The following is a 14751-nucleotide window of genomic DNA, read 5'->3' on the forward strand; positions in this document are numbered from 1 at the left end:
TCTTTTATTTTCCATTCTCTTCTTATTTCTCTTCTCTTCTTATTTCTCTTCTCTTCTTTATTCTATTCTTTATTATCTTCTATTCTGTTTTCTTTTCTCTTCTGTTCTCTCCTCTCCTCTCCCCTTCCACTCCACTCCCTTCCTTTATTATTGTTAATTTTTATCCCACCTTTATTAATTTTGTAAGACTGGACTCACTCTGGTGCTCCTTGTATCCAAATATTGCTGGCTTCCTCCCTCTCCCATTTCCTCGCGATTTCGTTGTTGCCTAGAAAATAGCTGGCGCCTCTTGATAACGGGGGAAATGAGAGACCTCGATGGTATTTTATGCTTTCTGGGGTATAAAGATCGCTCGTGCTGGCTGGGGGATTCTGGGAATCGAAGTCCACACACCTTCAAGGTGATAAGATTGAGAGAGAGAAGCCAGGTAGCAGGTGGAGGAGATGGTGGTTATCGTTCACCCGAGCGTCCCTGGCAGGAGTGGCATTAACTGACCTCGCAAATGCAAGCCTGCGCGCACCTCCACATGTGTGCTCAGCCTTCCCCGCATGGGCTTTTGGCGGGAAAAAAAAGGGCATTCGTGGGACAAAAATCTTCATCCTTGCTTTCCTTTTCAGGCGAGGGGGACGATTCCCCGGTCATCAGCCTCACCGTTCCCTCCACCTCTCCCCCTTCAACTTCGGGCCTCGCCAAGGACGTCTCTGCCACCCCCCCGTCCTCCCCTTCGATGACCAGCGGCTTGGCTGTGGTGGGGTAAGTAAGTCAGGAGACCCCAAGATTTTGATGTGGCGATATTCTCTTCTCCTGGTCTTTGCGAAAGACTTGGCGTCGTGCCCCCCCATCTCACCCCCCACCCCCAGTTTCAGAACGGGGAATAATTTTCTTACACCGCCCCACAGGTATCTCAGTACTCATCATCCTCTATTAACGACCCCGTAATCCCTTGCAGGGTGGAGTCTGGGCAACTGAATGGAGCTAGCAGAGTGTTTCATGGCCAGATGCCTTTCCCTGTTGCCAGTATGGAGTTTTGTTCAACAGATCTACTCTCATCATGCCCAGAGAGAGAAATATATCTGCCTCTACTGTGAGGCGAGGGGCTCTAGGCCGCCGCACCACTCATAGGTATCTCAGTAGTCTAGCGTGGATACCCCTAGACAACTTTCAAATCAGCACAGGTGGCCCTCGACTTACAACGATTCATTTAATGACTGCTCGAAATTAAAACGGCGCTGGAAAAAGTAACTTGGGAATTTCATGCAGCCGTTGCCCCATTCCCAGCGTCCACGTGATCTTAATTCATAAGGTTGACAACTGACTCATATTTATGATGGTTGCAGTGTCCCCGGGGGGGGGCGGTAATGCGACCCCCTTTTGCGACCACCTCACAAGCAAAATCAAAAGGGAAGCCAGATTGTTGCTGGTTTCAATGGCCTAAAGGCATTTCAAAATCTAACCGATAACGTCATATGTAACTTTTTGAATTCTTCGTGCATTGCAAAACCAACTACCTATTTCCATCACGGGTGTGCCATAGTCCAGCTAATCCTGGTTCATTTAGTGACTGTTCAAAGTTACGACAGCACTGGAAAAAAAGGACCAGTTTTCACCCCGTTGCAGCTTCTCCACGATTATGCGATCAAAATTCAGGCGCTTGCCCACTGACTCATAGTTACGATGGTTGCGACCTTCCGGCGTGCGAAACCTGGGGAATCCAGATTCACTTAACAACCGTGTAACTCTTTTTAACAAGTGCAGCGATTCACTTAGCGACTCTTGTCAAGGAAGTTTCGTAAGGGGGGGCAAAACCACTGCTAACCACTGTCTCGCTTAACAACATAAATTCTGGGCTCGGTTGTGGTCGGAAGTCGAGGACCAACAGTGTTGATATGCCTCTTTTATGTATATTGATGAATATACATAGACGAAACAAATAACCAAGTAGAGCCAAGGTGGCGCAGTGGTTAGGGTGCAGTACTGCAGGCCACTTCAGCTGACTGTTATCTGCAGTTCAGCGGTTCAAATCTCACCGGCTCAACGTCGACTCAGCCTTCCATCCTTCCGAGGTGGGTGAAATGAGGACCCGGACTGTGGGGGCAAGTTGCTGACTCAATTTGCTAAAAAAAATATTTGTAAACCGCTTAGAGAGGGCTGAAAGCCCTATGAAGCGGTATATAAGTCTAATAAATAAATAAATAAATAAATAAATAACCTAACTTTTAACAACTGCGCTAATTAACCTTGGCGAAAAAAGGTGACAAAATTGGGCAAAGCTCCCTTAACAACTCCCTCGCTTAGCCAGCCGGGATTTAAGGCTCCCTGGCTGGTCGTAAGTCGAGGGCCACCTGCTGTCAGGCGTTCTTAAGGAGAAATGGGACAAGCGTTTGTCTGGAGTGGTGTGGGGCTTCCTGCCTAAGCAGGGGGTTGGGCTAGAAGACCTCCGAGGCCCCTTCCGAAGTCTGTTATTTTGAGCCAGGGCTCTTCAACCTTAAACACCCAAAGAGCCATTGGCACCCATTCCCCACACAGGAAAGAAAACACCGGGAGTCACAAAACCCTTGTCTGACTTATTCCCTGCGCGGCCACAAAGTCGAATCAAACTTTCCGTTGTCTTCTGAAGCTTTTCTTCTCTTGGATTTAACCGTGGTTTGTCCTACTGGGAGGGGGTTGAGGAGCTCAATAAATCACGTGGTCGCACATTGGCCTGTTGTGACCGATATTTTGAGCAACGCGGAGTGGCAGAAGAGGTTATGAAAGAGCCACGTGCGGCTCCGGAGCCATGGATTGCTGCCCCCTGTTGTAAGCCTTCCTGGAATAGACCAGGCAGGGGGAAGGGGGGGGGAATGACTTCCCCGCCCCCCGCCACCCCCAACCAGATGAGTTTAAATTCTACTTTGTTGTAAGGCTTCCTCCACCGAACCTCGCAAGTCTGAAAAGCACCCCATCTCCCGCTGTCTCTCTTCCAGCCTGAGAAGTTACGGCGGCTCCTTTCTGAGTCTCCTTCTCTGCCCGTTATACAGCTGTGGGCTAGGCTCCCTCTTATCTGATCCTTCCCTAGGCAGCATCCTTTCCCCCCACCTCCCAAGGTCAGTGCCACTTCCTGCCCCGTCGACGCTTGGCAAAAAGAGCTTCCTGTTTTCAGGCAGGAAGTGACCTCAGCGCTGCTCCCCCATGCTTGGCCGTCCTTGGGTTTCTGGAGGTTTCACCCCTCCCCGCACCAGCTTGAGGCTTCCTCCTCCATTTTTTTTCTTGCTGTCCATTTTTTTTGGAGGGGGGGGCGGGGGAGGCGGCCTGCCATTGCCAGATTGACTGATCTGCTCGCTCTTCTTTCTTTCTTTCTTTCTTTCTTTCTTTCTTTCTTTCTTTCTTTCTTTCTTTCTTTCCTTCTTTCTTTCTTTCTTCCTTCCTTCCTTCCTTCCTTCCTTCCTTCTTTCTTTCTTTCTTTCTTTCTTTCTTCTTTCTTTCTTTCTTTCTTTTTCCGCATTCCCAGGTCTCCCAGCAGCCCTTACAGCGATGTGATTGGCCTGCAGGTGGATTACTGGCTGGTTCAACCCACGGAGAAGAGGAAGGAAGGGGAGAAGAAGGACAGCAGCTCCAAAAACACCCTGAAGAGCGTCTTCCGTTCGGTTCAGGTCTCGCGGCTTCCCAACAGCGGGGAGACCCAGCCCTCGGGAACCATGGCTATGACGGTGGTCACCAAGGAGAAGAACAAGAAGGGTAGGGGATGGAGGACAGAAGCCAGGGCCCCCGTCTCTCTCCCCCTCTCCCTCTCTCCCCTCCCCCCACCTGGAGAAGCGGGATCTGACAGGGATCTCCTGAGGTGGTCTTTTGACCTAGGCTTCCCAAGGGTATGCAGCTTGTCCCAATTAATAAAAACCCCTTTTATTAATGGACTGTGAATTCTGCTCATTCGCATCCAGCAAAGTCTTTTGAGGGAGGATTTACAATCACAGACCTTATCAGGCTTGGAGAGCTGCCAGGCCGATATCGGCAGAACTTGGCCAGGAGTCTCGGAGAGTCCCGAACCAATGAAGCGAACGAATGATCTCCTGCAAACTCCACTCCCCTGTCGCTCCTCTTTTACTTCCTCTGGGAGGGGCCATTCACCGTCCACCTGTGGTTTTACTCCCAAGTCGACCCCTGTTTTTTAGCTGTTCCCTTCGTGTCTGGCAACTCTGCACATGCGCACTCTGGGAACAGGCTCCAGCTGTTCTTCTGCCCCACTAATGTCTGACTCTGGGAGGGGCCATTCACCGTCCATCTCTGGCCTTATTCCGAAGTCGACCCCTGTTCTTTAGCTCTTCCCTTCGTCTGGTAACTCTGCGCATGCGCACATTGGCATACGGCTCTGGCCCCCTCTCTGCCTCCGACACAGAGCCCTCATCCGAGCCTTCCCCAGACTCCAGGACTGGCCCAGGTTCCTCCCCAACCCTCCTCACTCTCCGAATCTGCTCCCTCCTGAGGATCCTTGAGGACTAGCCCCCCCTCCCCCCCGCAGTTTCTGTCCAAAGGAATCATCTGGTTCTGTTGCTTTCCGGCAGCCCCGAGTTCTCCCCACCTGATGGACCCCCCTCCTCTTTCTCCCTCCTCCTAGTGCCCACCATTTTCCTGAGCAAGAAACCCAAAGAGAGAGAAGTGGATTCTAAGAGCCAGATGATTGACGGCATCAGCCGACTCATCTGCTCGGCCAAACAGCAACAGACCATGATGAAAGGTAAGGCCTGCGGAGTCGGGGGGGGGGGCAGGTTGTTTTCGGGGGGGGGACGGGACTCCGGATAGTCCCCTGGAGAAGGATTTCCAAGCAGAGGAGGCATCGACCAGACTCAGGAGAACTTAAAGCAGTGAATATACTTCATCGTCCTCCTTCCTGCTGTTTTCTCCACAGCCGGCTTACATGCCGAGGTTGGACTAGAACTCCCCTTCTCCTGGTCATTCGCCCAGTCACCCAGTCAGATTTCATGCCTAAGGTGGGACTAGAACTCCCAGTCTCCTGGTGATTGGCCCAAAATCACCCAGTTGGCTTTCATGCCAAAGGCGGAACTAGAACTCCCCGTCCCCTGGTGATTGGCCCAAAGTCACCTAGTCGGCTTTCATGCCTAAGGTGGGACTAGAACTCCCCGTCTCCTGGTGATTAGCCAAAATCACCCAGTCAGCTTTCATGCCTAAGGCAGAACTAGAACTCCCGGTCTCCTGGTGATTGGCCCACAGTCACCCAGTCGGCTTTCATGCCTAAGGCGGAACTAGAACTCCCTGTTTCCTGGTGATTGGCTCACAGTCACCCAGTCGGCTTTCATGCCTAAGATGGAACTAGAACTCCCCGTCTCCTGGTGATTGGCTCAAAGTCACCTAGTCGGTTTCATGCCTATGGTGGGACTAGAATTCCCCATCTTCTGGCGATTGGCCCACAGTCACCCAGTCGGCTTTCATGCCTAAGGCAAAACTAGAACTCTCTGTCTCCTGCTTTCCACCTTCACCCCCGTTCTAAGCTGACTCTCTCAATAGAAGTGCAGCTTTCGACAAGGCCTCCTGATCCACTGACCAACCCCTACCCCACCCCATTGTTTCGTAGTTTCCATCGACGGAGTGGAATGGAGCGACATCAAGTTCTTTCAGCTGGCCGCCCAGTGGCCCACCCACGTCAAGCACTTCCCCGTGGGACTTTTTGGCACCAAGCCGGCCTGAAAGGGGGAACGGCAAGGACTCCCGTCGCGGCGCCACCTCCATCCGAACCATCCGCCAACTGAGAGCTGCGCTGAGCTCACTTCACCCGTGTCGCGTTTCCTGTGTCTCGATCGGGCTTTGCTGGAGAGGGATGGGGTGGGGTGGGAGGGAGGGAGGGTCCCAACTTCAAACCCCCCCCAAAAGGTGGGGGGTTGTTTTTGATCCAGCCAAGGACCTGGCCCGCCGACTGCTTTTATAATGCATAGCCGCCACATCGTGCCGTGGGCCTCTGGCCTCTCATCCGTGCTGAGCGTGCCGCCACTCGAGAACCGATTCTTCTGATCACTCCAGATCTCTCCCCTGACGTCCATTCATCGGACCGCGAACCACTTCTCTTCCTTGAGCTGGGTCGGCACGCCGGTGCCTGAGTCTTCCGAATGAGCCTATCAGCGAAGCTCGTGATCCGTGGAAAAGTTGTCTTCTTCACCTCCTCCTTGTCCCATCCTCCACTGAGCCATCTCACCACCCAGGAGACACTTTCCCAATTTTTTATGTTGTCTCGTTTCGGCTTTTCTAGAAGCACAAAACACGGCAAAGCTCCCTTTGGGGGGGGGTTGCTTAACAACCCCGCCTGTTAGGAGGGGGACACCCTTCCCCGTAACTCGTAAAGCGGGTTAGCGGAGTGGAAGGGACATTTCCCTCTCGTGCAAACTGGCCTTTTTCTCCCCCAATCGGACTAGCTCCGTCTCTCTGACTACGAAAAGCAATGGAGAAGATCGCCATACCCCGCGGAAAGTGGGGTGGGAAGAATTCTTCTTGCACGATTTGGCTCCACCTGCTAACCACCATCTTTGGAGTGTCACCGGGGGGGGGGGGGATCCCGTAATACAAAGGGCAAAAAGACCCCACTCCAATCCAAATTTCTTCCCTTTCTATTCTTTTGACGTCTCACCACGAAAGCCATTCAGGGTGGGAAGGACCCCAGCCTCATTCCTGTTCCGGTGGTTCTTTATTTCCAAGGAAAGAAACCAAGAATTGGCAAAAAAAAAAATAGACTCCCGGTGGAATTCACACGGTCTCAAAACCCGCTGGATTTTCCTCGTTTGAAAGTCCTCGAATTTGGAAAACGGATTTTGCAACGGGAAGGTAGAACCCTGAAAATTTAGCCCTGGAAATTGAAAATGGAGATCCCTCTATATCTGTGCTCCAAGAAAAAAAAAATTGCTTTTAAGCACAATTTAAATCTGAACCTATCCCGTCTTCACGACCTCTCTCCGATCCCGTCTTCACGACCTCGCTCCGATCCCGTCTTCATGACCTCGCTCCGATCCCGTCTTCACGACCTCGCTCTAATCCCATCTTCATGACCTCGCTCCGATCCTGTCTTCACGACCTCGCTCCGTTCCCGTCTTCAGGACCTTGCTCTGATCCCGTCTTCATGACCTCGCTCCGATCCCGTCTTCATGACCTCGCTCCGATCCCGTCTTCACGCCCTCGCTCCGATCCGTTTCTTTCCAGCCCATCCTTTTTTAAAATCACTCCTTTCACACTCCTCTAAAAAAATTGAAACCCGGACGCTGGAATTCCAGGGGATAAAACATACTATCTTAACCTCCCCTCCTTTAAAAAAAAAAAAAATTCCCTTTAAGTCAGCCCAGATCTCTTGATCTCCGTTTCATCAGCAATAAAACAAACAGTTCTCTTTTTTAAGGGAGCTCTCCGATACACCCACACTGGGTGGGTTTTCCTCCTCCCCCCTCCCCAAATAGGGTGTCATCCAATCTTTCCGATGTTCCCCCTCCCCCCACCCTTAGGAGAGAGTTCCAGGGTTCAGTTTTGGGTTAAAAGGGTAAAAAATAATGAGAATAAAGACTATCCAGCAACAAAACTTTACGTCTGGTTAGCGAGATCCCCTTGAAATCTTGGAGGGATCAGCCAGCTTAGAGAGGATCTCATTTCCTTGGTTTAAATCTCGGTGACTACAATCCCCATATTTCTATTTTTATTTTCCGCCCTGATTTGGGCTCCTATCTGCCGACCTGTTCCTCCACCCCAGCGGACCTCTGGTTCCAAGGGACCATCAACACCATCCCTCCCTCTAGCGCAGAGGACGTATATAATTAAGCACAATTCTGAATTTTCCTGCTGCTCCAGAGAGAGGCTGGGAAAGGGAATTGCCAAAAACCCCTTGCCAAAATCTGGCAAGAAATGGATCCCGCCAATCCTCAACACCCGGCCTCCTCCGAATTCCCATCCAATAATTCCCCAAGGCTTGAAGTGTCAGAGGTAGACCCTGGTCAAAAGACCCATACTCCTGAGCTGTGGACCACCGAGACGGTGGCTCGGAAGCCCGCGAGAACAGCGGAGAAGGTCTCCCGGATCGGAAGTCAGAGGTGGGGTGCGCTGCTACAAGTGGGCACGATGGCGCCTCCAGGGCTCTCTTCCGTTCTGCAAAAGGAGCTCAAATAATGGTGCCCTGATTTTAGGGGGGCGGGTATCTCCCAGTTGCCCGCCTTGAAAACGTCCCCCCGTTGCCTCCTCACCGCGAAGCCACCCCCGCCACCCCCGTCTTGACTGTTACAGTGACTCCATTTGAGGGCCGTGGGTGTTTCCTTGTCCGCTGTCGAATTTGCACATCCCTTTGATTTCGAGCGATCGGCATTTCACATGGTTCTTCTTGGCTACTGTACATAAATATGAGTTTTGTATATATATAATTTTTCTTTTCTGTTTTTTTCTTTTTGTAACTATGCTGGTTCCTCTCCTTCGTTCGGAATGCAGATTTCGAGGGTTCCCCCCCCCTCCCACATACCTCTCCCAACGATCCATATTTAGAATTTCTGGGTTTCATAGCCGGATTTGGCATATTAATGCATTTGATTCTTCGGGGGGGGGGGGCTTTCCGTTGTCTTATCAACCACTTCCTTGTGGGTTTTTTTTCTTTTTTTTCATTAAATAAATTGTGTTGTTGTTTTTTAAAAAAAATTATCTCTTGAGGTGGATTTGTTTCGTAAAGTACTTCAGCTATTGGTTGGATTGATTGAATTGATTGATTCAGAGGGAGTTGTGATGGATTGATTGGATAGAGGGGTAATTGATTGATTGAATGAATTGAATTGATCGATTGTGGGATGTGATTGATTTGATTGAGGTGGGTTGTGATTGATTGACATGGGCTATGATTGATTTGATTGAGGAGGGTTTTGATTGACGTGTGCTATGATTGACTTGATTGAAGTGGGTTGTGATTGACACAGGCTATGATTGGATTGAGGAGGGTTTTGATTGATTGATTGATTGATTGATGTGTGCTATGATTGACTTGATTGAGATGGGTTGTGATTGACATGTGCTATGATTGACTTGATTGAGGTGAGTTGTGATTGATTGACATGGGCTGATTGATTTGATTGAGGAAGGTTTTGATTGATTGATTGATGTGTGCTATGATTGAGTTGATTGAGATGGGTTGTGATTGACATGTGCTATGATTGACTTGATTGAGGGGGTTGTGATTGATTGACATGGGCTGATTGATTTGATTGAGGAAGGTTTTGATTGATTGATTGATTGATGTGTGCTATGATTGAGTTGATTGAGATGGGTTGTGATTGACATGTGTTATGATTGACTTGATTGAGGGGGTTGTGATTGACATGTGCTGATTGATTTGATTGAGGAAGGTTTTGATTGATTGATTGATGTGTGCTATGATTGACTTGATTGAGGTGGGTTGTGATTGATTGACATGGGCTGATTGATTTGATTGAGATGGGTAGTGATTGGTTGATTGATTGATTGACTGATGTGGGTCTTGATTGATTGATTTGATGGAGGCAAATTGTTAACTATTGAGAAAGGAGGAAGAAAGAATGAATGTAAGAAAAACTTTCAGCCATGATTTGAGCTGTAGAGAAACTAGAAGCCCCCCAAAATGGCAGAGGAGGAACAAGCTAAGCTCCCAAGCCAAACCGTTGATACAGGGACTCCTTGACTTGTGACCATAATTTGGCCCAAAGATTTCTGTTGCTAAGCGAGGCATTTGCTAAGTGGGGTTTTGCCTCATTTTACGACACGTGTTATATCGCCTCAACTTGCCACACTTTATTAAGTGAATATATACATACATACATACATACATACATACATACATACATACATACATACATACATACATATATATATAAAACATGATATAATATATAGATATATATTTAACATGATATAATATGGAATAAGACAGTTATATTTATTATATGATATAGTATATTATATTATACCATACATTATTATTAGATAGTACAGTATAGAATAGAACAGAATAGAATAATATAATAGTTATATTTATTATAGTATATTATATTATACCTTATATTATACCATGCTATTTTATTATTAGATAGTATAGTATTAGTATAGTATAGCATAGTATAATACAGTTATTTTTATTATATTATGGTATAGTATATTACATTTTTTATTATTGCAATCTGGAGCCTCTTCCCCATCCAGGCGCAAAGCATCAACTGGCCGCCGCCTTCCCCTTTAAGAGAAGCGGCGCGGGCGGGGCCGCCGAGGAGGAGGAGGCGGGGGCACGGGACTATCTCTCCTCCGACGCGCTTCATTTTTTTCCGCCCGCCTTTCTCCGCCTCCCCTTTAAGGCGGTTGTTTGGGGGCGGGGCCGCGCGCTCGCCGGTGCCGCAAAGCCTGCCGGGAAGGATGTGAGTCCGCCGGCTGGCAGCCGCACCGGTCGAGCCAGGGCTGCGCGCGCAGGTAGGGAGGAGGGCGAGGCGGGTGGGGGGCTCCCCTCTTTGCCCCCCTTCTTTATCTCTCTCCCCCCCCCCTAACGAAAAGGACCGTCCGTCAGGCTGAAGGCCCCCTTAATACCCTTTAAAAGAGGAGGGGGTCTTCTTTTTGGGGTGCAAAGGAGGGGAGTGAAGATCCCCAAGTGGGGGGGCAGACCCCCCCTCCTCGTCCCCCTTCCTCAAGGGAAGTGGGGCTCAGGAAAGGGGAGAGGTAGCCCCTTCCCCAAATGGGGGCTGCAGAATTGCGGGGAGGGGGGGCTGCTTCCTTGGAAAGGGGTCTTCTTCCCCCCTCCCCTTCAGGGAAGTCTAAATAAGGGGGGTGGGCAGCTTTTGCTAGACCCCCCCCCTCCTTAGCCTCCCTCCTGTAGGGGTGGGGGAGAGAGGATGGGGAGGGGTCTCCACCTTCCAGGATCACCCAGCCCATTCATTGAATTTGGGGGGGGGTCCAAGAGAAAAAGGGAGAGGGGAGGGGGAGAGAGATCCCCCCCCCAAAAAAAAATGCTCAGAAGGGTCCAGTTAGTGAAATGAGAATGACAAAAAGATAAATTGCGATTAAGAAGGGTGAGCTTCTGGGTCTTCCCAGAAAGGAATTTTGGGGGGGGGGGTCCTGGGGGATTTGGGGGTGAGTCATAAATCCCTCAAAGTGACTTTGGAGGTCACCCGGTTCCCCTTCAGGCGAAAGGCTGGGAAATGGCCTCTTTCGTAGGGCATGGGGGGGGGGGGGTGAGTGGGTGGCAGGAGTTGAAAAAGGAGGCAGCTTGTAGTCCCTGGCCTTCAAGAGGGGGGCTCCCACCCCAAAAAGGAGACGTTTCCCAGAAGGAGCCCCCAGATGTAAAGGGCCTTTAAACATTGCTGCAACTGAAAAAAATCCTTCCTTCCTTCCATCTACTGTATCAACTCTTATCTCTCTATTTATCTATCATCTTTACATATCTATCATATCTATGTATCTATCTCTATCTCATTTCTATATCTATCTGTCTATCATCTCTATCTCTCATCAGATATAAATCTATCTATATCTATCTCATCTGTACATCTATCTCATCTCTATATTCATCTATGTCATCTCTGTATCTACCTACCTATCTATCATCTATCTGTCTGTCTATCTATCTGTCATATCTACATATCTATCATATCTATGTATTTATCTCTATCTCATATCTATATATCTGTCTATCATCTCCATCTCTCATCAGATATAAATCTATCTAATATATATCTCTCATCTGTATATCTTTCTCATCTCTATATTTATCTATCTCATCTCTATATCTCTCTCTTCTCTATATCTACCTACCTACCTACCTACCTATCATCTATCTATCTATCTATCTATCTATCTATCTATCTCATATCTATATCTGTCTATCTCATATTTATATCTATCTACCTACCCACCTACCTATCTATCTATCTATCTATCTATCTATCTATCTATCTATCTATCTATCTATCTATCTATCTATCTCATATCTATATCTATCCATCTTTATATCTATCTATCATCTATCTAATCTCTATATCTCTCTATATTTATCTATCTTATTTAGCTATCATCTATCTATCTATCTATCTATCATCTATCTATCTATCTATCTATCTATCTATCTATCTATCTATCTATCTATCTATCTATATATCATCTCTACATCTATCTATATTGCCTCTCCCTTTCACTGTTCTTTATCAATTGTAGCAATGCTTTGAAGATCAAGCAAGGCATTTTATATATAATACACACACACACAAACTTTATTTGTTGCTCTTTTCCTGGGGTCCGAGCCCCCCCCTTCCCCAAATTCCCTTGCCTGCAACTAAGAACCTGGGGTTTGCTCCGCAAACTCAAGTTTCCCGACTCTGCCCAGTGGGCTGCCTTTGAACCCCATGTAGGCCTCGCTTTGGAGGGAGGGGGTGAATTGGTGGAGGGAGACACAGGCGTGAGAAAAAGCAAAGGGGGGGGGAGGAGGCAGAAGGGAAATATTCCTCCCCCCCCCCAATAAAATACTCCCTAGACAATGCGGCCTCAATCTTCCCCTCCAGATCTGAGAAATTGAGGAAAGGGATAGAAAAGTCCATCCTTTCTTCCCATGCCAAATGCAAATTAGGGGCTTCAGCTCCTCCGCGGGCCCATCATCCCCAGCCACCAGCCCTGTGGCAAAGCCTTATGGGGACTGGGATCCCCAACACCAACCAACCAACCAGGAGGGGAGCTTGCTTTAACTTTTTGCTGAAGGCAGAGGGAAAATCAGCAGCCTATTTAAAAAATTAAAAAATCAGGAAAGGAGGAAGATGCTTTTAAAAAAAGGAAAAAAGGTTGTTTTCCCCCCCCTGGAAAATCTTACAAATTCTAAGCGAGGCAAAGCTGAATCCCAAATCTTTATTTTCCCCGGAGCTTTTAGGATGATTAATATCTCCCTTAGATTAGATTATTTTCCCCCCTCCAGTGGGTGTGTTTTCAATCATCCTGCCACCCTGGAAAAGACATGGATTAAATTAAGGTGTTACCTGTGTTCACTGCCTCTTAAACCGGTTGGATGGACACAAGAGCCACGCCTGGATTAACACGGGCATCGCCCCAAGTGTGGCATGATGGCATGGCCTATTTTGGGAGAAATTCAGCAGCTCATCTTCGGGACAGTTCGCTCCTTCCTCTGCCTTTTGCACACCTTGTCAGAAAGAAAGAGAAAACTCGATTTTCCGGATGATGGTGGTGACACAGGTAGCTGTCCTCGGGGTTGAGCAAAATCTCTTTGGCGGAAAAACTCCAGGCCACTAAAATCCACGTAAAGTTTCCACTTGTTCATTTAACTATTTCAAGGGCTTGAAGGTTAAAGACAAAACCGGTGAATTATTATTATTATTATACAATTGTATCACAGCGGCCAGTTGTTTCGCCGGATTTGGCATTGGTTACTAGTCGGGCCCCACCCAGTGTGCCAATTACCACTGGAATTACCACTGCTGGTTTGTGCCATAGTCGTTGAATTTCAATTTTTAAGTCCTGGTATTTTGTGATTTATTCATGTTCCTTCTCAGCGACCCTGCTATCACCATTATTATTATTATACAATTTTATCACAGCGGCCAGTTGTTTCGCCGGATTTGGCATTGGTTAGTAGTCGGGCCCCACCCAGGGGCCTAGGACGTCGTAACGTTTTTTCGTAATATGCGTGCAAATCCAAGCAGTGCGGCTTTTTGCATTTGACGGATGGTGATTTTGTCAATTTTTAACTGTTTTACATGTAATTCCAGTGCTTTTGGAATAGCACCCAGTGTGCCAATTACCACTGGAATTACCACTGTTGGTTTGTGCCATAGTCATTGAATTTCGATTTTTAAGTCCTGGTATTTCACGATTTTTTCATGTTCCTTCTCGGCGACCCTGCTATCACCGGGTATTGCGATGTCTATGATTGTGACCTTGTTTTTCTCAACCAGTGTGATGTCTGGTGTATTATGCGCCAGTATTTTGTCCGTTTGTATACGGAAATCCCACAAGATCTTGACCATCTGACCCTCGGTGACTTTTTCAGGCTGATGTTCCCACCAGTTTTTTGCTGTTTTAATATTATAATTTTTGCACAAATTCCAATGGATCATTTGTGCTACTGAATTGTGCCGCAATTTATAATCAGTCTGCGCGATTTTTTTACAGCAGCTGAGTATGTGATCAATAGTTTCATCAGCTTCTTTGTAAAGGGCTTGAAGGTTAAAGACAAAATCTGTGAATTATTATTATTATTACTATTATTATTATTGCGTGGTTAATCTTTGGTGAGATTCACAGCCTTTGGGGCTGGTTGGTAGCTCAACAGCTCGAGTCCTAACCAAGGATCTAGGAACTGTTAAGGTAACGTCGGAGGATATAAGCTGTTCCAAGTAGGGTGGGTTTTTTCGTAGAATCAGAATGTTCAAGTCTGATAAATTTAAAATTCCCAAATAGCGAGGTAGCCCTTTAGGTATTGCTCCAAGGGCTCCAATTACAATCGGGACAACACACAATTTCTTTTCCCACCGTCGCTCAACTTCAATTTGCAAGTCCCGGTATTTTCTGATTTTTTCTTGCTGTTTATCTTCAATCCGTGCATCTCCAGGTATTGCAATGTCAACGAACCGTACTTTTTTCTTTTCAACTATCGTTATGTCAGGTGTGTTGTGGGCCAAGTGCCTGTCAGTCTGGATTCTGAAGTCCCACAAGATCTTGACTTTCTCATTCTCTTAAAACCTTCTCAACCTGATGGTCCCAGTGGTTTTTTGCTGCACTCAAATCCAAACTTTTGGC

General features: G+C 47.7%; 2 protein-coding genes across 2 annotated transcripts in view; both read left to right on the forward strand.

The window, feature by feature from the left end:
• The window catches only part of PACS1 (phosphofurin acidic cluster sorting protein 1), an 86964-nt gene extending 78321 nt beyond the window's left edge, over positions 1-8643 (forward strand). Inside the window, exons 36-40 of the mRNA XM_087707663.1 lie at positions 618-753; positions 2964-3083; positions 3488-3714; positions 4592-4711; positions 5567-8643. Coding sequence (XP_087563789.1) covers positions 618-753; positions 2964-3083; positions 3488-3714; positions 4592-4711; positions 5567-5679 — 716 coding nt within the window. The 3' untranslated portion in view covers positions 5680-8643. The remainder of the gene's footprint in view (positions 1-617; positions 754-2963; positions 3084-3487; positions 3715-4591; positions 4712-5566) is intronic.
• Positions 8644-13058: 4415 nt separating this feature from the next.
• LOC106539311 (kinesin light chain 2) overlaps positions 13059-14751 on the forward strand; it is a 12288-nt gene continuing 10595 nt past the window's right edge. Inside the window, exon 1 of the mRNA XM_087707664.1 lies at positions 13059-13188. Coding sequence (XP_087563790.1) covers positions 13059-13188 — 130 coding nt within the window. The remainder of the gene's footprint in view (positions 13189-14751) is intronic.

This window comes from Thamnophis sirtalis, unplaced genomic scaffold (assembly GCF_051295495.1).
Source record: "Thamnophis sirtalis isolate CommonGarterSnake01/CBP01778 unplaced genomic scaffold, rThaSir2_p1.2 scaffold_2, whole genome shotgun sequence".
In the NCBI taxonomy this organism is placed as follows: Eukaryota; Metazoa; Chordata; class Lepidosauria; order Squamata; family Natricidae; genus Thamnophis; species Thamnophis sirtalis.